This window comes from Hordeum vulgare, chromosome 7H (assembly GCF_904849725.1).
Source record: "Hordeum vulgare subsp. vulgare chromosome 7H, MorexV3_pseudomolecules_assembly, whole genome shotgun sequence".
In the NCBI taxonomy this organism is placed as follows: domain Eukaryota; kingdom Viridiplantae; phylum Streptophyta; class Magnoliopsida; order Poales; family Poaceae; genus Hordeum; species Hordeum vulgare.
The window spans coordinates 237,909,037-237,933,811 of NC_058524.1; the positions used below are offsets into that span (position 1 = coordinate 237,909,037).

General features: G+C 44.6%; 1 protein-coding gene across 1 annotated transcript; it reads right to left on the bottom strand.

The window, feature by feature from the left end:
* Positions 1-210: 210 nt before the first annotated feature.
* On the bottom strand, positions 211-1,502 carry LOC123412860 (myb-related protein Zm38-like). Its single transcript, XM_045105805.1, has one exon. The coding sequence runs from the start codon at positions 1,185-1,187 to the stop codon at positions 471-473; it is 717 nt and encodes a 238-aa protein (XP_044961740.1). The 5' UTR covers positions 1,188-1,502; the 3' UTR covers positions 211-470.
* Between the last annotated feature and the right edge of the window lie 23,273 nt (positions 1,503-24,775).

A 24,775-nucleotide genomic window follows, 5' to 3' on the forward strand; every position in this document is an offset into this window, starting at 1 on the left:
GAGGAATCCCACGAGGAAGGAGGGCAGCTAAAACCACAACGACACTTATTTTGTACTAACTAACGATAAGTAGTATAGTAGTACTCAGTTGTCATATTCTTACTTGGGAAAGTGTTTCATTTGCCACTTCTCTTATCAGGATGTTTGAGAGAGATGTTTCGAGAGACATGACAACATGGGAAACCGCACTGAATTTAGTATCTACCACTGTTAGACAGTACTGTATTATTTCATTCCATTCCATTTCATCAGTGGAGCAGTAATAATTTACATGAAACTGAGCAGAGCGAGGAGGGCAGAGAGGATCTCGCTACAAATCCTCTATCACCTAATAATACCAGTCTCCTCCTCACCTTCTAATAGGAGTAGGAGTAGTATATCTTTTCCTAAAAGCTAAATAAAAACTTGGTAGGAGGGAGGGAGCAACAATTTACAGCAGAAAGTTTGATGGAATAATTATTCCCAAATTTCTATTTCATCTCGAGGCTTCTGAAGTCGAGCATGCCGGCCCTTAGGCCCAGGAAGTTGCTGCTGCAGCTGCACTCCGTCGCCGCTCCTCTCACTCGTAGGATGCTGCAGCGGAAGCAGAGGCCGCCGCCGCCGCCCTGCAGCTGCTCCATCTTGACCGGCTTCGCGCATGCTCTCGCCGGCGGCCGTTCCTCAACCTCTTGGAACGGCAGGCTGATGCAGAGGTCCAGGTTGAGGTCCGGGCACCTGGGCGGCTTGCTCTCCTCCGTCACCGGCTCCGCCTTGGGCGGCTCTGGGTGGACAAAGGAGACGGTGGTGCCGGCGGCGTCGGTGACGGGGCGGTGCGTGACGGGGTCGATCCCCCTGCCGAGCAGCTTCCTCCGGATGTGCGTGTTCCAGTAGTTCTTGATCTCGTTGTCCGTCCTCCCCGGCAGGCGCGCGGCGATGAGCGACCACTTGTTGCCGAGGAGGCTGTGGAGCTTGACGATGAGCTCGTCCTCGTCGCGGCTGAAGTTGCCGCGCTTGAGGTCGGGGCGGAGGTAGTTGATCCACCTGAGGCGGCAGCTCTTGCCGCAGCGCAGCAGGCCGGCGGCGCTGGGCAGCGAGCGCCAGCACCCCTCCCCGTGCGCCCGGACGTGGGCCACCAGCCGCTCGTCCTCCTCCCTCGTCCACGCGCCCTTGTTCGTGTGCGCCTTCTCGCAGCACGGCGACCGCCCCATGGCCGCTCGCTCCGATCTTGATGGTTGTGTGTACGTCTATCCGCCTTGCTTGGCTCCCTCACGTGTGGCGTGTGCGTGCTAGATTGGGGGGGAGGAAAGGGCGGGCGGATTTATATAGGCGGCTCCTCTGCTCTGCTCTCTTGGGGAGGTAGGCGCGCGCGCGGGAGAGAGAGCGAGGGGATGATGATGATGATGATGATGATGAGTTGGTTGGTTTGGTGGAAGGAGAGTCGAGGTGGTTAGGGTGACGGCATGCCACGACCGGGCCTCGTCGAGCGTGCGGGGATTTTTCTCGGCGCGCGCGACCCGAGCGAACATGCAGGCAGGGAAGGGGAAGGCAACGACGGAGGTAGGTACAAAGCGAAAGCGCCTGTTGCTGCATCTATCTGTACTCGTATAGGTAGGCTGCTAGAGAGTGCGCAACGGTGAACGGTGGCGTCGGCCTGTGCGGTGCTGACACATGGGGCGGCCGGGCGGTGATACGTATGAGGTATGACCTGCCTACTTTGCCTACATGCACGAACCGAATTTGCGTGCAGCTCGCTCTTGATTTTCCCGCCACCGTGTAACGAGGCCCCTTTCAACACGTACGAGTACCTGGTACAGGTGTTAAGATTGTCAGTCAACGAATACCTTGATTTTAGAGATTTTCGAAACACGTCTTTCGGACCGTGATGAAGGAAGTAGACAAAAAATCTAATATAGCAAGTTAATTAAGAGAGAGAGATGAGTATGATGAAGGAGGAGGTAACAATCCTAAGCGTGTGAAGCTAGTCAAGACACTTAAATGAAAGAAACCCATCAAAGCATGAAGAACTTTAGTTGCAAAACCATCAAATGAAGGATGCTTAGCAATAACAAGTTAAACATCATTGCATTGAAGATTTTAGTTGCTAAAATTTTCAATGTGCTTAACATCTCATATAAACACCTTTACATTAAAAGAGGTGTGAAATATCCAAATAGCAAGGAACTAAAATTGTTTCCTCTATTCTCCAGTTTATTACTCCTGTAACGACTAAGATGCGACACTTTTCTTATTTAAGGCGAGGCCTCAAAAGAGGAAATAGTCGCATCTAAGAATTTCGCAAGCAGGATAAATATTGCAGTATATAATAGATGCAAGAGTAATAAGATTTGGCTTACACTCGGCACATGCTAAATTACAGACTCCTCAAACTCGTTTCCCACACCCGTTGCTACCCAAAGAAACAATCACCCAATAAACACCAGCAAGTGATAATGCAACAAACGATATGATGCATGTATGGCATACACTTCAATGCACGCACAGAAATAATCCTACTCAAATGACAAAGTACCACCTCATCACAAAATCGCACTTTTGCAGAACTACTCAAAAGTGAAATCCAGTGTCACTATTGAATTCCTTGGGTTTTTTTTACCCCAAATCTATATATCATACTGCTATACTTGCATGCATAAAATCAACACAAAACTCAAAAGGAAATCTACCCAGAATCATAAACACTATATACCAAAATCAGAGGTTCAGTTTGCACATGACAGATTTGGCATATTCCTCTTCTGGAGTATTCCAGATATGAAAAATAGATCAAAAACAATTAAAATAAACAACACACACAATTAACAGGGGGCCCACTGGTCATACTCATTAGGACCCCTAGTACATGACAGGTGGGCCCCGTGGCCGACATGTCAGTGGCACCTACACACACTAGAATGTCAGTGGCCGATATGATGCATGTATGGCATACACTTCAATGCACACACAGAAATAATCCTACTCAAATGACAAAGTACCACCTCATCACAAAATCGCACTTTTGCAGAACTACTCAAAACTGAAATCCAGTGTCACTATTGAATTCCTTGGGTTTTTTTTACCCCAAATCTATATCTCATACTACTATACTTGCATGCCTAAAAACAACACAAAACTCAAAAGGAAATCTACCCAGAATCATAAACACTATATACCAAAATCAGAGGTTCAGTTTGCATATGACAGATTTGGCATATTCCTCTTCTGGAGTATTCCAGATATGAAAAATAGATCAAAAACAATTAAAATAAACAACACACACAATTAACGGGGGGCCCACTAGTCATACTCATTAGGACCCCTAGTACATGACAGGTGGGCCCCGTGGCCGACATGTCAGTGGCACCTACACACACTAGAATGTCAGTGGCCGATATGATGCATGTATGGCATACACTTCAATGCACGCACATAAATAATCCTACTCAAATGACAAAGTACCACCTCATCACAAAATCGCACTTTTGCAGAACTACTCAAAATTGAAATCCAGTGTCACTATTGGATTCCTTGGGTTTTTTTTACCCCAAATCTATATATCATACTGCTATACTTGCATGCATAAAAACAACACAAAACTCAAAAGGAAATCTACCCAGAATCATAAACACTATATACCAAAATCAGAGGTTCAGTTTGCATATGACAGATTTGGCATATTCCTCTTCTGGAGTATTCCAGATATGAAAAATAGATCAAAAACAATTAAAATAAACAACACACACAATTAACGGGGGGCCCACTGGTCATACTCATTAGGACCCCTAGTACATGACAGGTGGGCCCCGTGGCCGACATGTCAGTGGCACCTACACACACTAGATAGTACATGACAGGTGGGCCCCGTGGCACCTACACACACTAGAATGTCAGTGGCCGATATGATGCATGTATGGCATGCACTTCAATGCACACACAGAAATAATCCTACTCAAATGACAAAGTACCACCTCATCACAAAATCGCACTTTTGCAGAACTACTCAAAACTGAAATCCAGTGTCACTATTGGATTCCTTGGGGTTTTTTTACCCCAAATCTATATATCGTACTGCTATACTTGCATGCATAAAAACAACACAAAACTCAAAAGGAAATCTACCCAGAATCATAAACACTATATACCAAAATCAGAGGTTCAGTTTTCATATGAGAGATTTGGCATATTCCTCTTCTGGAGTATTCCAGATATGAAAAATAGATCAAAAACAATTAAAATAAACAACACACACAATTAACGGGGGGGCCCACTGGTCATACTCATTAGGACCCCTAGTACATGATAGGTGGGCCCCGTGGCCGACATGTCAGTGGCACCTACACACACTAGAATAAAAAGGGTCTCGTGGGGGATTTGAACCCACAACCTCTCCCACACACAGACACACACGCACTCTACCACTAGGCTAAGACATGGTAGTCGACTACAAAGGGGAAGAATCACACCTATTCTATCTATTCGTCCAAGTGCAACACAGGGGAAAACCTCAAAATATAAAACGGGGCCCCAGGGTTCGAACGCATGATCAACTGCGCTGCGGGCGGTTCGGTTGCCACTGGGATAAGCTGCGGCTATTGCCCCATTAGAGGAAACACTAATGTACTATCACCGCAACTTCTATGGGGGGGGGGCGCTCGGGACGACCTTGTGGTCATCGCGCAATGTTCGAGCCGGTCGGACTAGCGAGGGGAGTCTGCACAGAGAGGGATCTCAGCCGAGATGACTAATAAAAAGGGTGTCTTCCCCTGCTAGAGCACAGAGACGCCGACGGGCACTCGCCGGAGCAAACACAAGCACGCTCACACACGACTACACGGGGAAACTGCTAGCGGGGAGGTTGCACGCTCGAGCAGAGGCATCCTTCGCCTACACGAACACACATGCATGCAAGCTAGCAACTGCGCACGAGGGACTGCAGCTGCACTCGCCGGTGCACTCTGCAACTACTGCTACTACGCGACGGCAGCGAAGAAAAACAAAACGACGGCGATGGCAGACTAGGCGATAGCGACGCGCTACGAGGGGAAACTACTAGCGCTACGGTACGCGGTCACGTCGCAGAGGGGGAGGCGATGCCCAAGCGCGCACGCATGGGTGCTATCGTTGCAACTACTTCAACCTGCCGGTGCAACTCTGACAGTCACCATTGCACTTTGAGGAACTTGATTGACTTATTGCGGGACTTGCACTCAGTATCTTCAAGAATTACTATAGGATGCTCATGGTAGGATAGGTCAGGCTGGAGATCAATATCTTGGAGATCAACTGTGCGCTCGGGAGTTTTGAAGCATCTCCGGAGCTGAGAGACGTGAAACACATCATGCACATCAGATAAGTTGGATGGAAGCTCTAACTCATATGCAAGATCACCTCTCTTGCCAACAACTTTGAAAGGACCAACAAAGCGAGGAGTAAGCTTTCCTTTGATGCCGAAGCGCCGAGTGCCCTTCATGGGAGACACTTTGAGATACACAAAATCATCGAGCTGAAAAGTCATGTCACGATGCTTGCTATCGTAGTAGCTCTTCTGACGGGACTGAGCTGCTTTGAGATTGTCCCGAATGACACGGCACATTTCTTCTGCTTCAACGATCATGTCATTCCCAAGAATCTGGCGCTCACCAGTCTGAGACTAATTGAGCGGGGTACGACACTTCCTGCCATATAGAATCTCGAATGGAGCCTTGCTTGAGCTTGGTTAAAAGTTGTTGTTGTATGAGAACTCGACAAACGGGAGGCAATCTTCCCACTTCATGCCAAAAGAAATCACACAAGATCTCAACATATCTTCAAGGATCTGATTGACTCTCTCAACTTGTCGACCTGTCTGAGGATGGAAAGTTTTACTGAAATGGATCTTAGTACCCATCGCAATGTGAAAGGAATCCCAGAACTTGGAACTAAAGATGCTTCCACGATCTGAAGAAATGAGCATAGGAACACCATGCAAAGAGACTATCCTTGACGTATACAACTCTGCAAGCTGAGCTACCGAGATAGATTCTTTGACCGGGAGGAAATGAGCAACTTTGGTCAACTTGTCGATGACGACGAAGATTGCATCGTTGCCTCTCTTGGACTTGGGAAACCCAGTGACAAAATCCATCTCCACATGATCAAATTTCCACTCGGGTATAGGCAAAGGATGAAGGAGGTCTGCTAGACGTTGATGCTCCGCCTTCACTCTGCAACACACATCACACTCATTCACAAACCGAGCAATTTCACGTTTCATGCGAGTCCACCAGAAGGTCTGCTTCAGATCTTGATACATTTTGGAGCTACCTTGATGTATCGAGAGGAGGGAATTATGGGCTTCATCCATGATAAATTTCTTGAGCTCTCCTTTCGAAACGACAAGGCGGTCCTCGGAGAAGAAGGTATCTCTATCATCAACACGAAAGCACATATATTTCGGAATGCTCTTTGCCAAGCCAATCTTCACTTTCTTCACCATAGCATCAAGAAGTTGAGCTTGGCGGACTTGGTCTTCCAAGGTAGGAGAAATTTGGAGTTTAGCAAGAAATCCCTGAGGTACTATTTGAAGGTTGAGCTTCCTGAAAGATTCACAAAGATCAAGCTAGAGAGGCTTGAGGATGAGACTATTGCAGTAAGCCTTTCTGCTCAAAGCATCTCCAATGGCATTTGCTTTCCTTGGAGTAAAGTCAATGCTTGGATTATAATCTTGGATCATTTGCACCCAACGAGTTTGCCGAAGATTGAGACTAGGTTCGATGAAGATATATTTGAGACTCTTGTGATCGGTGTAGACTTCAACCTGTCTTCCCAACAAGAGGTGTCTCCAAGTCATCAAAGCATGGACCACTGCCGCCAACTCAAGATCATGAGTGGGACTGCTCTTCCCACTTGGCTTCAACTGCCTCGAGGTATAAGCAACCACTTTCTTCTCTTGCATCAGCACTGCACCAAGACCTTGGAGAGAGGCATCACAGAACACTTGATAAGGCTTGGAATCATCAGGAGGAATCAAGACTGGAGTTGAGGTGAGCTTCTCTTTGAGTGTATCAAAAGCCAATTGACACTCTCGAGACTAGACATACTTCACACTCTTCTGAAGACGGTTGGACAGAGGCTTAGCAATCTTGGAGAAGTTCTCAATGAACCTTCTGCAATAGCTTGCAAGACCGAGGAAGCTTTGAAGCTTCTTCACATTCTCAGGAGGTTCCCACTCAACAATGGCCTGTACCTTTGTAGGATCAACTTTGATGCCCTCGGCAGAGATGATGTGCCCAAGGTACACAACTTCCTTCAACCAGAATTCACATTTGGAAAACTTAGCATAGGACTTATGCTCTCTTAGCTTATCAAGCACAAGCCGGAGATGTTCTTCATGCTCTTCCTCAGTTTCAGAAAAGACCAGAATGTCATCAAGATGCACCAAGACAAATTCATTTTTGAAGGGAGAGAAGATATAATTCATCATCCGAGAGAAAGTCGGAGGAGCATTGGCGAGACCAAAAGACATCACTGTGTACTCATAAGAGCCAAAGCTTGTCCTGAAAGCAGTCTTGGGAATATCTTCTTTGCGAATGCGGATCTGATGATAGCCCATCCGGAGATCAAGCTTAGAGAAAATCTTGGCCCCTTTCAATTGTTCAAACAATTCATTGATGTTGGGAAGTGGATACTTGTTCCTGATTGTCTTCTTATTCAATGGACAATAATCGATACAGAGTCGGTCCGTGCCATCCTTCTTATTGACAAAGACAACACCACAACCCCAAGGAGATGAACTTGGTCTGATCAGACCCAGACGTTCTTGCTCATCAAGCTACTTCTTCAACTCTTTCAACTCTTCGGGACCAAGTTTATATGGACGCGTGCATACCGGTTCAGTTCCAGGTTCAAGTTTAATTACAAAGTCAACTGGTCGGTGCAGAGGCATTCCTGGCAATTCTTGTGGAAAGACATCTTCATACTCATAGACCACTGGAACTTGAGAAATGGGAGAGATTTCACCCTTCTCATTGAGGGAAAATAGATGGATCGTGTCATCGAGAGCAGTGAAAATAACCACGTCCTCCGAAGGATGAGCCAACTTGACTTCTTTGGCTTCACAATCAATAAACGCCTTGTTCATTGCCAGAAAATCCATCCCAAGTATCATATCAATATCTGACTGGCCAATGACAATTGGAGAAGCCAGAAAGGAATAGTTGCCCATCTTGAAAGATATACCCGAAACCACCATCTGAGAACTCATTCGCATACCCAGAGATACCACACGAAAAGGATTATCTAAGTGATGTGCGAGTATGTCATGCTTAGCAATAGAGGGTTTTGACACGAAACAATGCGATGCATGAGAATTGAATAGGACTCTTGCAGGAATAGAATTAACTGAGAGATTACCCATGATCATATCAGAGGAGTTCTCTGCTTCAACTGCATTCACCATGTTCACCCTTGTTGACCTAGGGCTAAACTTCACCATTGCATTGCCTGGGGGTCTGACTGGAGGAGGAGGCGAAAGACGCCGCTGGTTGGTGCACTTGTTAGAGTAATGACCCTTCTGACCACAATTGTGACAAGTCACCTCTGACAGCGAAGGAAATTGCACTTGAGAATTCCCTGACAGCTTCTGCTGAAATCTGTGCTGAAAAGCTAGGTTGGGTGGGTGGGAAGAACCACGACTACCAGACTGCTTGAATTGCGGAGGCTGCCGAGGAGGAGGAGTAACCCAGTCTGAGTTAAGGAAGAGGAATTGGAGTCTTTGAAACGCTTCCTTGAGTTCTCAACTTTGAGCAAGGCCAAGTCAGTCGTGAGAGCCAAATTGTAGAACTGGTCGAACTAAGTGGGATCGTGCAAGGCAAGGGCCAGTTGTAAGTTTTCCTTCAGACCACCACGGAGCTGATAAATCTTGCTCTTCTGATCTAGACTGTCTTGTTTAGCATAACGAGCCAGCTCCCGGAACTCCACATTGTAGTTGTACACAGACAAACTCCCTTGCTTCAAGCACCCGAATGTCTCATGCATCTCTTCCACAAAACTTGGTGGAATATAGTGAGCCCTGAAATTCCTACAGAAATCATCCCAGCTGATCACTGTGTCGCCTCTGGAATGCTTCCATTGATGGCACCATTCTGCTGCCTGCCCCTTGAGCTGGAATGTTGCAAACTTGACAAAGTCCTATGGTCTGACATTACTGCACTCGAAGTGCTTGTTCATGTCAAGAATCCAGTCATACGCATCGGATGTACGGTCACAGGAGGTGAAAGACTTCGGCTGTTTTGCCAGGAATTGATTCAGAGATGCAAACTGCTGACCACCATTGTTGAAATCACCCTGGTGCCCTTGGTTTCCCTCTTGCAACAACTGGAGCAACATCTGAGTGTTTGCATTGGTTGCCGCCATCATAGCTTGCCATGCCTCTTGAGGAGGAGGCGATGGCGGAGGGGGTGGTGGAGGGTTTGACTGATCAGTTTCCCGACCTGGATTCTGGCGAGTTAGTGGAGCCATCCTGGAGACGGACAACAACATTAGACCAGAGATGAAAAATTGAAAGATTAAGCTGATTCAATGGGCAGAAATATTTGAACAATAATTCTTAGCAACTGCACTCGAACTAAAATTAGTAAGAATGCTTCCACAAATTAACCGTCGACAACATCTGATTGAAAAGCCACTTGCAATCGTCAAGGATGAGCTAGAATTGCTCGAAACAAATGTATGTTCCCAACATACATCTCATGAAAGAATTCCTAAGTTACTAATGGAATTCCCACCTAAGAACTTCCGAAATTTCTGGTCATGCAATCGGGTCCAGGGATACAAGGAGAAATTCATCACTCAACTCCTAGCATCTAACCCGTCCAGTGTATCACATCCGTCAACACATAACCAGAATCTCGGAACCTCATCTATCTCAGACCCTCGTAATCACAACGATACTAAGTATGGCGATACATCTGGACCTATCTGCACGAGTACTGGGGAAGCCAGCCTCCTCTCGCCACTACTAGTATTGAAGCAATTTCGAACATCCTCCGTCCTGAGATACTAAGAAATCTGAACGATGATGATGTGCTCAAGAATCCCGTGGAGCTCAACTCCCCGGAATAAAATCAACACAACAGGAGGCACCAAGACAGAACTCCGTCACATCGGCATCATATGGTTAACAAAATATCCGCGTGATCCTAAATTTTTTTTGAGCGAGAAGAGGAGTAGAATTAAAATTTCCTAAGTTGTGAACCTAACCAGAGCATAGAAGAGGAGAAAAAAGAAACCTACTCTCCAATATAACTAAGACTCAAAAATAGTTTTTCGCTAGACTCGACTCGGCCAAGTTCGATCAACCAAATGCTTCTATGGTCGTAAGGCTTTGATTACCAAGTTGTAACCACTAAGATGCGACACTCTCCTTATTTGGGTGCGAGGCATCAAAAGGGGAAAGAGTCGCATATAAGCGTTTCGCAAGCAGGATAAACATTGTTGTACATAATAGATGGAAGAGTAATAAGATTTGGCTTACACTCGCCACACGCTAAATGACAGATCCACACAGTCATACATTATTCAAATGGAAAACAGGGTCCGCCTACAGACAAGATAAACGACAAAAGCTAATGCTATCCCGCCTTGCTAGGCCCACGATCAGGACCAAGTGCCTCTAGTCCTCGGGATACGTCACGTACAACCTGCCAGTGTCCTCGTCAAACTCCCACTTCAACTGGGTATCCTCGGAAGCATCTCTATCTGGGGTACGTGTACCTATGGGTGGTTGTAGTAATCTGTGAGCCACAGGGACTCACAATCTGATGACCTTGCTATCAAGTCTAACTAAGTTATTGGGTGAGGTTGGGGTATGTGTTTAGTTTGCAGTAACCTAAGCATTTATGGTGGCTAACTTAGAACAAGAATTAAATATATAGCTGTCTACGCATGATGGTCGTGAACTAAGAATAATCACTAAGTGATCCTGAACATCTACTTATGTCTCTTTTAATCCCACGGTGTTCTCGATCAGAGAAGAAACTCTTAAGGAAACAATAACGGTTACGCACACAGTTGGTAGGTTTTAGTTAAGTTACTTTAAGTCATCTAGAACCGGATGTTAACAAAATATCCATGATTGGCACATAACCGCGGGCACGACTTTCCAAAAGATTTAACCCTGCAGGGATGCTCCAACTAATCCATCACAAATTACCATAGGCCGCATAGAATTCCTCGATCACGAAACTCGTGATCTCATTGTATTCCTTAGTGGAAAACCTCAACTCTGAGAAAACCCAAAGTCTCACCGGAATCCCAATGCACAAGATATATCGTTAAGGTAAGACAAGTCGAGCAAGACCTCCCGATGTGTCAACGAACCCGATAGGAGCCGCGTATCTCGTTCTCAGGACACAACGGATGAGCGATGGTTACCACGCCAAAACACCGAGTTGCCCCGGGGAGCATTATTAAGCTGCTCTGGGTTGGACCAACACTCATGAGGAGCACTGGCCCGGGGGTTGATTAAGTTCCTCGGGGTAGCTATTCCCTATGCTTTTTATTAAGTTGTTAGCAAATTTAACACCAAAGTTGGGTCTTGCTAGAGAAGACTTAACGCTAAACGATTTACCAAGGGGTCCCCATAACAACCCCGAATGTGTTAGGAGCGCTCAGTCATGGAAATAAACACCGGTAGCCGAAACTAAGGTGGCAACAACAGAACAAATCACCCGACAAAAGGCCATGCCTTCCGCTCTTTATCAAGTATATAGGTGCATTAATTAAATAACATTTAAATAAGATCATAATCAAATTGCCCATGTTATCACATGGACTAGCTTGCACGTGCAACTAGAAACGCTAATAAAATGGTTCAGCAAGCCTAACATGGCCAAACAATATTTGCTAGGAGGGAAGTGTTAGAGGTTTCATGGCCATGTTTGATGGCCTATATATCAGGTGGTAGGCAGCGGAGAATAACGATGGAAACGAATCAACTATGCATAACAAAGCTAGAAACTTTGCCAATGTCACGATCATCTTGCCTGTGAAATCTTCAGAGTGGGACTGCTCCTGATCTTCCTGAATGAACTCACCACACTCCTCGAACTCGTTTCCCGTACCCGTTGCTTCCCAAAGAAACAATCACCCAATAAACACCAGCAAGTGATAATGCAACACACAATATGATGCATATATGGCACACACTTCAATGCACGCACAGGAATACTCCTACTCAAATCACAAAGTACCACCTCATCACAAAATGGCACTTTTGCAGAACTGCTCAAACTGAGATCCAGTGCCACCATTGGATTCCTTGGGGTTTTCTACCCCAAATCCATATATCATACAACTATACTTGCATGCATAAAAACAACATAAAACTTGAAAATGAAATCTACCGAGAATCATAAACACTATATACCAAAATTAGAGGTTGAGTTTGCATATGCCAGATTTGGCATATTCCTCTTCTGAAATATTCCATATATGGAAAATACACCAAAAAGAATAAAAATAAACAACACACACAATTAACAGGGGGGGGCAATGGTCCTACTCACCATGGCCCCTAGTGCATGACAGGTGGGCCCTATGGCCTCATGTGAGTGGCACCTACACACACGAGAATAGAGAGAATAAAAAGGGGTGTGGTGAGGGATTCGAACCCACCACCTCTCCCACACACGGTCAAACACACTCTACCACTAGGCTAAGACAGAGTAGTTGACTACAAACGGGAAGAATCCCACCTATTATATCTATTCTCCCAAGTGCAAAAGAGGGGAAAAACCTCAAAATATAAAAGGGGGCACTTGGGATCAAACCCATGATACGTCCATTTTGCATCATGCTTTCATGTTGATATTTATTGCTTTATGGGCTGTTATATTACTTGTGGTACCATATTTATGCCTTTTCTCTCTTGTTTTGCAAGGTTTATTTGAAGAGGGAGAATTCACGCAGCTGGAATTCTGTACTAGAAAAGGAGCAAATCTTAGTCCACTATTCTGCACATCTCCAAATGCCCTGAAAAGTTACGTGGATTGTTTTGGGATTATATAAAAAATATTGAACGAAAGAAGTACCGGAGGTGGGGCTGCCAGGGCGCCACAAGCCCTGCCACCACCACCCCCTGGTGGCGGAGTGGGGGCTTCTGGGCTCCCTGACGGCCCACTAGCCCCCCTCTTTTGCTATATGAAGGGTCTTGGTCCAGAAAAAATCATTCGGGAGCTTTTTCGTGGTTTCGCCGCCGCCATGAGGCGGAACTTGAGCAGATCCAATCTAGAGCTTCGGCAGGACGATCCTGCCGGGGAAACTTCCCTTCCGGAGGGGGAAATCGTCGCCATCATCATCACCAACACTCCTCTCATCGGAGGGGAGGCATCTTCATCAACATCTTCATCAGCACCATCTCCTCTCCAATCCCTAGTTCATCTCTTGTAACCAATCTCCGTCTCACGACTCCGATTGGTACTTGTAAGGTTGCTGGTAGTGTTGATTACTCTTTGAAGTTGATGCTAGTTGGATTACTTGGTGGAAGAGTTTATGGTCAGATCCTTGATGCTATTTATTACACCTATGATCATGATTATGATTATGTTTTGTGAGTAGTTACTTTTGTTCCTGAGGACATGGGATAAGTCATGTTAATAATAGTCATGTGAATTTGATATTCGTTCGGTATTTTGATATGATGTGTGTTGTTTTTCCTCTAGTGGTGTTATGTGAACGTCGACTACATAACACTTCACCATATTTGGGCCTAGAGGAAGGCATTGGGGAGTAGAAGTAGATGATGAGTTGCTGGAGTGACAACAGCTTAAACCCGAGTCTACGCGTTGCTTCGTGAGGGGCTGATTTGGATCCACTAGTTTAATGCTATGGTTAGACTTTGTCTTAATTCTTCTTTTGTAGTTGCGGATGCTTGTGAGAGAGGTTAATCATAAGTGGTATGCTTGTCCAGGTAAGGGCAGTACCCAAGTGCCGGTCCACCCACATATCGAACTATCAAAGGAACGAACGCAAATCATATGAACATGATGAAACTAGCATGAAAGAAATTCCCGTGTGTCCTCGGGAGCGTTTTTCCTCTTATAAGGCTTTGTTCAGGCTTGTCCCTTGCTACAAAAGGGATTGGGCCACTTGCTGCACCGTTGCTACTACTTGTTACTTGTTACTTTTTGCTTGCTACGTTTCACCTCGCCACACAATCACTTGTTACCTCTACTTTCAGTGCTTGCAGTTATTACCTTGCTGAAATCCGTTTATCCGAGCCTTCTGCTCCTCGTTGGGTTCGACACTCTTACTTATCGAAAGGACTACGATTGAACCCCTATACTTGTGGGTCATCAAGACTCTTTTCTGGCACCGTTGCCGGGGAGTGAAGTGCCTTTGGTAAGTGGAAATTGGTAAGGAAACATTTTTATACTGTGCTGAAATTTATTGTCACTTGTCACTATGGAAACTGTTCCTTTGAGGAGTTTGTTCGGGGTATCTTCAACACGAACGGAAGCACGAGGAGTTTTTCCTCAACCTGAGGTACCTACTGAAAATATCTTTTATGAAATTCCTTCGGGTATGCTTGAGAAACTGCTGGCTAATCCTTTCACAGGAGATGGATCTTCACATCCAGACTTGCATCTGATCTATGTAGATGAAGTTTGTGGTTTATTTAAGCTTGCAGGTTTTCCCGAGGATGAGGTAAAGAAGAAAGTCTTTCCTTTATCTTTGAAGGATAAGGTGTTGGCATGGTATAGGCTATGTGATGATACTGGATCATGGGGCTACAATCGGTTGAAATTGGAATTTCATCAAAAGTTCTATCCTATGCATTTAGTACATCGTGATCGGAACTTTATTTATAACTTTTGGCCTCGTGACAGGGAAAGCATAGATCAAGCTTGGGGGAGGCTTAAATCAATGCTATATTCATGCCCCAATCATGAGCTCTCGAGAGAAATCATGACTCAAAACTTTTATGCTCGGCTTTCTCATGAAGATCGTACCATGCTTGACACTTCTTGTACCGGTTCTTTTATGAAGAAGGATATTGATTACAAGTGGAATTTATTGGAAATAATCAAACGCAACTCTGAAGATTGGGAGCTGGAAGAAGGTAAGGAGTCAGGTATGAATTTCCAGTTTGATTGCGCTAAATCTTTTGTTGAGACAAACACTTTTAGAGATTTTAGCGCTAAGTATGGACTTGACTCTGAGATAGTAGCTTCTCTATGTGAATCTTTTGCTGCTCATGTTGATCTTCCCAAAGAGAAGTGGTTTAAATATCATCCTCCTATAGAAAGCAACATAGACAAAACCAATCTAGTTGAGGAGAAAGTCATTGCTTTTAGGGATCCTGTTGTTTCTTGTGCTTACACTGAGAAACCACCATACCCTGCTAGGATAAAGGATTATTCTAAAGCTACAACTGTGATACGTAGGGGTTACATTAGACCACTTGCACCCCCTGAGGAGATTAGAGTTGAACCTAGTGTTGCTATTATCAAAGATCTCTTAGCCGAAGACATAGATGGTCATGTTATCGAATTCTGTGAGGACTCCGCTAGAATTGCTAAACCTCACGCGAAAGACAAACACGAACCTGTAGTTGGCCTGCCCGTTGTTTCTGTCAAGATAGGAGATCACTGTTACCATGGTTTAGGTGATATGGGAGCTAGTGTTAGTGCAATACCCCGTTCTCTATATGATGAAATCAAAGATGAGACTGCACCCGCTGAGTTAGAACCCATTGATGTCACTATTACGCTAGCTAATAGAGACACTATCTGCCCTCTGGGAATTGTGAGAGACGAGGAAGTCCTGTGCGGTAAGACGAAGTATCCTACTGATTTTCTCGTCCTTGGTACTACACAAGATAGCTTTTGTCCTATCATATTTGGTAGACCCTTTCTCAACACTGTCAATGCTCACATTGATTGCATTAAGCAGACTGTCACAATTAGTTTCGAGGGTGTGTCTCATGAATTTAACTTCTCCAAGTTTGGAAGACAACCCCATGAAAGAGAGTCGTCTGGTAGGGATGAAATCATTGCTCTTGCCTCTATTGCCATACCTCCTACGGATCCTTTAGAGCAATATCTGCTTGAGCATGAAAATGATATGCATATGGAGGAGAGAGATTAGATAGATAAAATTGTCTTAGAACAATATCCTATTCTCAAGAATAATCTGCCTGTTGAACTGCTTGGGGATCCTCCCCCACCAAAGGGTGATCCTGTGTTCGAGCTTAAACAGTTGCCTGATACTCTTAAGTATGCCTATCTTGATGAGAAGGAGATATATCCTGTCATTATTAGTGCCCTCCTTTCGGAGCATGGAGAGAAGAAGTTACTAAAAACTCTGAGGAAGCACCGTGCTGCTATTGGATATACTCTTGATGATCTTAAGGGTATTAGTCCCACTCTATGTCAGCACAAGATTAAAACCGATCCTGACTTTAAACCAGTTGCTGATCATCAAAGAAGATTAATTCCTAAGATGAAAGAGGTCGTTAGAAAAGAAATATTAAAATTTCTAGAAGCAGGAATCATTTATCCTATTGCTCATAGTGATTGGGTAAGTCCGGTACATTGCGTACCTAAGAAGGGAGGTATCACCGTCGTTCCTAATGATAAGGATGAACTAATCCCACAAAGGATTATTACTGGCTATAGGATGGTGATAGACTTCCGGAAACTGAACAAGGCAACCAGGAAAGATCATTATCCTTTGCCGTTTATCGACCAAATGCTAGAAAGGCTATCAAAACACACACACCTCTGCTTTCTAGACGGTTATTCAGTTTTCTCGCAAATACCTGTTGCACAATCTGATCAAGAGAAAACCACTTTCACTTGTCCCTTCGGTACCTTTGCCTATAGACGTATGCCTTTTGGCTTATGCAATGCACCTGCCACCTTCCAAAGATGTATGATGGCTATATTCTCTGACTTTTGTGAAGATATTGTCGTGGTTTTCATGGATGACTTCTCCGTTTACAGGTCTTCCTTTGACGATTGCCTCAGCAACCTAGATCGAGTCTTACAGAGATGCGAAGAAACCAACCTCGTCTTGAATTGAGAGAAGTGCCACTTTATGGTTAAGGAATGTATCGTCTTAGGACACAAAATCTCTGAAAGAGGCATTGAAGTTGATAAGGCTAAGGTTGATGCAATTGAGAAAATGCCTTGCCCCACAGATATCAGAGGTATACGAAGTTTCCTAGGTCATGCTGGTTTCTATAGAAGGTTCATTAAAGACTTCTCTAAGATTTCTAGGCCTCTTACCAACCTCTTGCATAAGGATGTTCCTTTTGTTTTTGATGAGGATTGTGAGGAAGCCTTTGAAATACTTAAGAAGGCTTTTATAACCGCACCTATTGTTCAACCACCTGACTGGAACTTGCCCTTTGAAATCATGTGTGACGCTAGTGATTATGCTATTGGTGCTGTTCTAGGACAAAGAGTTGACAAGAAGTTGAATGTTATTCACTATGCTAGTAAAACTCTAGACAGTGCCCAAAGAAACTATGCCACTACAGAGAAGGAATTTTTAGCAGTCGTGTTTGCATGTGAAAAGTTCAGATCTTATATAGTTGACTCCAAAGTCACTATTCACTCTGATCATGCTGCTATTAAGTACCTTATGGAGAAGAAGGACGCTAAGCCTACGCTGATCAGATGGGTTCTCTTGCTACAGGAATTTGATTTGCACGTCGTTGACCGAAAGGGTGCTGATAACCCTATAGCAGATAACTTGTCTAGGCTAGATAATGTCCTTGATGACCCACTAACTATTGATGACAGCTTTCCTGATGAGCAATTAAATGTCAGCCGCACTTCACATAGTGCATCGTGGTATGCCGATTATGCAAACTATATCGTCGCCAAATACATACCACCCAGTTTCACCTATCAGCAAAAGAAGAAAATCTTCTTTGATTTAAGACACTACTTCTAGGATGATCCTCACCTTTATAAGGAAGGAGTAGATGGTGTTATTAGACGTTGTGTGCCTGAACATGAACAGGGACAGATCCTGCAGAAGTATCATTCTGAAGCCTACGGAGGACACCACGCTGGAGATAGAACTGCCCATAAGGTATTGCAATCAGGTTTCTATTGGCTCACTCTCTTCAAGGATGCCCGTAAGTTTGTCTTGTCTTGTGACGAATGCCAAAGAATAGGGAATATCAGTAAGCGTCAGGAAATGCCTATGAACTATTCACTTGTCATTGAACCATTTGATGTCTGGGCTTTGATTATATGGGACCTTTCCCGAGTTCCAATGGGTACACTCACATCTTAGTTGCTGTGGATTACGTTACTAAGTGGGTAGAAGCTATACCCACTAAAAATGTTGGTCACCACACCTCTATTAAGATGCTTAAAGAAGTCATTTTCCCAAGATTTGGAGTCCCTAGATATTTGATGACTGATGACGGTTCACACTTCATTCATGGTGTTTTCCGCAAGATGCTCACTAAGTATGATGTCAACCATAGAGTTGCATCTCCTTATCATCCTCAGTCTAGTGGTCAAGTGGAGTTGAGTAATAGGGAGATCAAATTGATCCTACAAAAGACCGTCAATAGATCTTGAAAGAATTGGTCTAGCAAACTTGACGACGCACTATGGGCTTATAGAACTGCTTATAAGAATCCCATGGGCATGTGACCGTATAAAATGGTTTACGGTAAGGCATGTCATTTACCTCTTGAGCTGGAACACAAAGCTTATTGGGCAAACAAAGAGCTCAACTTTGATTTCAAACTTGCCGGTGAGAAGCGGTTGTTTGATATCAGCTCGTTAGATGAATGGAGAGCCCAGGCATATGAGAATGCCAAGTTGTTCAAAGAAAAGGTTAAGAGATGGCACGACAAACGAATACAGAAACGAGAGTTCAATGTAGGTGATTATGTCTTGCTATACAATTGTCGTTTGAGATTCTTTGCAGGCAAGCTTCTCTCTAAATGGGAAGGTCCCTATGTTATCGAGGAAGTATATCGTTCCGGTGCCATCAAAATCAATAACACGGAAGGAAATTTTCCTAGAGTGCTAAATGGGCAAAGAATCAAGCATTACATCTCTGGTACTCCCATAAATGTTGAGACCAATATCATCAATGTCATAACTCCAGAGGAGTACATAAGGGATGTTTATCAGCCTGTTTCAGACCCTGAAAATGAAGATGTATCTGTTTCGGTAAGAAATTGGACTCCGATGCTTTTCCAATAGGAAATTTCCTCCGTTTTGGAATTTTTGGAGAATTAGAAAAATAAAAAGCAGTCCGGAGAGCGCACGAGGCAGCCACAAGCCCCGCGACCACCCCCTACCCCCTGGTGGCGGAGGGCAAGCTTGTGGGCACCTCGTGTGCCTCCCGGACTACGTTTTCTTGCGGAGCACTCCTTCTGGTCCAGAAAAAATCAATATATACTCGCCCGAAGGTTTTGATCTCTGTATCGCGCAGTTTTCCTTTGTTTTCGTTTTGAGCTTGTTGTCTGCCGCAGATTTAGAGCAAAGATGTCTCAGGAATCTGTTGGGGAGAATGATCTTCACCAAGTTCATGAGGAAGTAGATGCTCATCTGAAAAGAGTAGAAGTCACGGAAGCCAGGGACCAAGCTAAGGAGAAAGCCCAAGCTAGGGAGGAAGTTCAACCTATGTTCAACATTGAAGACGTTGAAGGAGTAGATTTTCTCCAACCCTTCCTCCACGTGCTGTCTCCATCCTTGATTGAACTCTTGAGGTTTTGCGAAACAACTCGTGCTCGCAATATTTCCCTTTCTCGTGAAGTTGTTTTGCTGGAAAACCATGTCACAGATCTCAAAGGTATAAATCAAAGATTGATAGCTCTCTTGGAATCAAAGGCGACAACAACACCACCATCACCACCGAATCATTGGTATGGGCAATCTCCTTTGCTTCTGCCAAGCTTGGGGGAGTTGCCCTGGTATCGTATCACCTTTATGTCTTTTGCTTTTACCTTTGTTTTAGTTCTTTCCTTTTCAGTTTTTATTTCTTCTTTTAGAGGAATAAGTCTTTAGTGTTTAGTTTGAGTCTTTTGCTTTTGTCTCTCCCCTGATGTATTTGAGTTTACGAGCTATATAATAAAGAGTGTATTAGTCAAGGGCTTTGCTTTGTGTCATGATCAAAAGTATGAAAAGAACGATAGCATGAAAGATCATGAGACGATCTTATGGAAAGTGATAGCTTCACATATGACACGTATGATGTTTGAAACTTGTTGAGAATAAATCAACATAGACCTCGGTCATTGTTGCAATTAATAAGAAGTAATAAGGAAAGAGAGGTTCACATATAAATATATCATCTTAGACACTTTTTACAATTGTGAGCACTCACCAAACTATTACATGCTTAGAAGTAGATGTTGGACAAGGAAGACAACATAATGAATTGTGTTTGCTTGGTTCCAAACAATGTTATATGATTAGAGATCCCTTAGCATGTGAAGATTGCTTCCACCTCATATTAGCCAAAACTCCCGCACCAAGTAGAGATACTACTTGTGCATCCATAAACCTCCAACCCAGTTTTGCCATGAGAGTCCACCATACCTACCTATGGATTGAATAAGATCCTTCAAGTAAGTTTTCATCGGTGCAAGCAATAAAAATTGCTCTCTAATATGTATGATCTATTAGTGTGTGGAAAATAAGCTTTGTACGAACCTGTGATGAGGAAGACATAAAAGCGACAGACTGCATAATAAAGTTCTTTATCACATGAGGCAATATAAAGTGACGTTCCTCCGCACTAAGAGGACACGCATTCAAACCTCAAAAGCGCATGACAACCTCTGCTTCCCTCCACAAAGGGCCTATCTTGTACCTTTACTTTTTTCCCTTGTAAGAGTCATGGTGATCGTCACCAATTCCCTATTTTTGCCTTTGTCTTGGCTACCGTCACATGTTTGGGAAAGATCTATATTCATATATCAACTTGGAGTTGAGTACTTATGCTTTATTGTTGTTGACTTTACCCTTGAGGTAAACCGTTGGGAGGCAAAACTATAAGCCCCTAGCTTCCTCTGTGTCCAGTTGAAACTTCGACACCATGAGTACCACGTGAGTTGTAACAATTGTGGAAAACAAAAGAGATGATTGAGTATGTGGATTTGCCTTAGAAGCTCTTATTTGACTCTTTCTGATGTTGTGATAAATTGCAATTGCTTCAATGACTTTGGATTATTGTTGGTTACTTCTCGGTAAGGTTTTTGCTTCATGCTTTGCATTGTGAAGGAATTGTTACTTTCCCATAAGAATCTCTATGATGTATTGTTGTTCTATGTGCGATCATGATGCCCTCATGTCCGTATTATGTTTTATCAACACCTTCGTCCCTCAACATGTGGACATGTTTATGGAACTTGGTTTTCGCTTGAGGACAAGCGAGGTCTAAGCTTGGGGGAGTTGATACGTCCATTTTGCATCATGCTTTCATGCTGATATTTATTCCTTTATGGGCTGTTATATTACTTGTGGTACCATATTTATGCTTTTTCTCTCTTATTTTGCAAGGTTTATTTGAAGAGGGAGAATTCAGGCAGCTGGAATTCTGGACTGGAAAAGGAGCAAATCTTAGTCCACTATTCTGCACATCTCCAAATGCCCTGAAAAGTTACATGGATTTTTTTGGGATTATATAAAAAATACTGAGCAAAAGAAGTACCTGAGGGGGGCTGCCACGGCGCCACAAGCCCTGCCACCGCCACCACCCCTGGTGGCGGAGTGGGGGCTTGTGGGCTCCCTGACGGCCCACTAGCCCCCCTCTTTTGCTATATGAAGGGTCTTGGTCCAGAAAAAAAATCATCCGGGAGCTTTTTCGTGGTTTCGCTGCCGCCACGAGGCGGAACTTGAGCAGATCCAATCTAGAGCTCCGGCAGGACGATCCTTTCGGGGAAACTTCCCTCCCGGAGGGGGAAATCGTCGCCATCGTCATCACCAACACTCCTCTCGTCGGAGGGGAGGCATGTTCATCAACATCTTCATCAACACCATCTCCTCTCCAATCCCTAGTTCATCTCTTGTAACCAATCTCGGTCTCACGACTCCGATTGGTACTTGTAAGGTTGCTGGTAGTGTTGATTACTCTTTGTAGTTGATGTTAGTTGGATTACTTGGTGGAAGAGTTTATGTTCAGATCCTTGATGCTATTCATTACACCTCTGATCATGATTATGATTATGTTTTGTGAGTAGTTACTTTTGTTCTTGAGGACATGGGATAAGTCATGTTAATAATAGTAATGTGAATTTGATATTCGTTCGGTATTTTGATATGCTGTATGTTGTTTTTCCTCTAGTGGTGTTATGTGAACGTCGACTACATAACACTTCACCATATTTGGGCCTAGAGGAAGGCATTGGGGAGTAGTAAGTAGATGATGGGTTGTTGGAGTGACATGAGCTTAAACCCCAGTCTATGCGTTGCTTCGTGAGGGGCTGATTTGGATCCACTAGTTTAATTCTATGGTTAGACTTTGTCTTCATTCTTCTTTTGTAGTTGAGGATGCTTGCGAGAGAGGTTAATCATACATGGGATGGTTGTCCAAGTAAGGGCAGTACCCAAGCGCCGGTCCACCCACATATCAAACTATCAAAGTAACGAACGCGAATCCTATAAACATGATGAAACTAGCAAGACAGAAATTCCCTTGTGTCCTCGGGAGCGGTTTTCCTCTTATAAGACTTTGTTCAGGCTTGTCCCTTGCTACAAAAGGGATTGGGCCACTTGCTGCACCGTTGCTACTACTTGTTACGTGTTACTTTTTGCTTGCTACGTTTCACCTCGGTACACAATCACTTGTTACCGCTACTTTCAGTGCTTGCAGTTATTACCTTGCTGAAATCCGTTCATCAGAGCCTTTTGCTCCTCGTTGGGTTCGACACTCTTACTTATCGAAAGGACTACGATTGATCCCCTATACTTGTGGGTCATCAACCCACGACCTCGCGGTCGTCGTGCAATGTTTGAGCCGGTCGGATTAGCGTGGGGAGTGTGCACACAGAAGTATCTCAGCCGAGATGACTAATAAAAAAGGTGTCTTCCCTTGCTAGAGCAGAGAGACGCCTGTGGCCACTCGCCGGAGCAAACACAGGCATGCTCACGCGTGACCACAATGGGAAACTCGTAGCGGGGAGGTTGCGCACTCGAGCAGAGGCATCCTTGGCCTACGCCCTATGCAAACACACATGCATGCAAGCCAGCAGCTGCGCGCGAGGGACTGCAGCTGCACTCACTGGTGCACTTTGCAACTACGGCTACTACGCGACGGCAGCAAAGAAAAACAAAACGATGGCGATGGAAGTCTACGACGTCAGCGATGCACTATGAGGGGAAACTCCTAGTGCTACGGTACACGGTCACGTCGTAGAGGGGGAGGCGCTGCCCAAGCACGCACACAACTTAAACCTGCCGGTGCAACTCCGGCAGTCGTCGAGCTCAACTAGCTACGACGGGGGCTAGCAGAGAGGGGAGCGGAGGAGAGCGGGGGCTGCGGCTCACTGCTATGGCAACAAAATACCTTCCCAAGCAATGCCAGGAATTCTTCTTGCTACTTCTCTTGTTTGTGTCATTTTTTCCCTTGAAGGGGAAAGGGTGATGCAGCACACGAGCAGTAAGTATTTTCCTCAGTTTGAGAACCAAGGTATCGATCCAGAAGGAGGGTCTCGTAAAGTCCAGAGTACCTGCGCAAAAACAAACGAGCTTGCACCCAACGCTTCAAAGGGGTTGTCAATCCCTTCAAGATTGTTTGCAAAGTGAGATCTGAAGGCGAAAAGTGCAACGAAGTAAAAAGGTGTACGGCTGAAAATATGGTGTGGAGTAGACCCGGGGGCCATAGTGTTCACTAGAGGCTTCTCTCAAAATAGCAAATATCACGGTGGGTAAACAAATTACTGTCGAGCAATTGATAGAACCACGCAAAGTCATGACAATATCTAAGGCAATGATCATACATATAGGCATCACGTCCGAGACAAGTAGATCGATACTTTCTGCATCTACTACTATTACTCCACACATCGACCGCTATACATCATGCATCTAGTGTATTGGGTTCATGACGAACAGAGTAATGCCCTAAGCAAGATGACATGATGTAGAGGGATAATTTCAAACCAATGATGAAAACCCCATCTTTTTACCCTTGATGGCAACAAAACGATGCGTGCCTCGCTACCCCTTCTGTCACTGGGTGAGGTCACCGCACGGTATGAACCCAAAACCAAGCACTTCTCCCATTGCAAGAATCATAGATCTTGTTGGCCAAACAAAACCCACAACTCGAAGAGAATTACAAGGAAATGAAATCATGCATAAGAGAGATCAGAAGAAACTCAAATAAGATTCATAGATAATCTGATCATAAATCCACAATTCATCGGATCTCGACGAACACACCGCAAAAGAAGATTACATCGGATAGATCTCCATGAAGATCATGGAGAAGCTTGTATTGAAGATCTAAGAGAGAGAAGAAGCCATCTAGTTACTAGCTATGGACCTGTAGGTCTATGGTGAACTACTCACGCATCATCGGAGAGGTCATGGTGTTGATGAAGAAGCCCTCCGTGTCCGAATCCCCCCTCCGGCAGGGCACCAGAATGTGCCCCAGATGGGATCTTGTGGAGACAGAAGCTTGCAGCGGCGGAAAAGTACTTTCGATGATCTCCTGATTTTTTGTGGAATTTTTGGGGATATATAGGCGCAAAACCTAGGGAAAAGGGCGCCCAGGGGGCCCACAAGCCTGTGGGCCGCGTCCTCCCCCTGGCCGCGGGGTGGGGGCTTGTGGG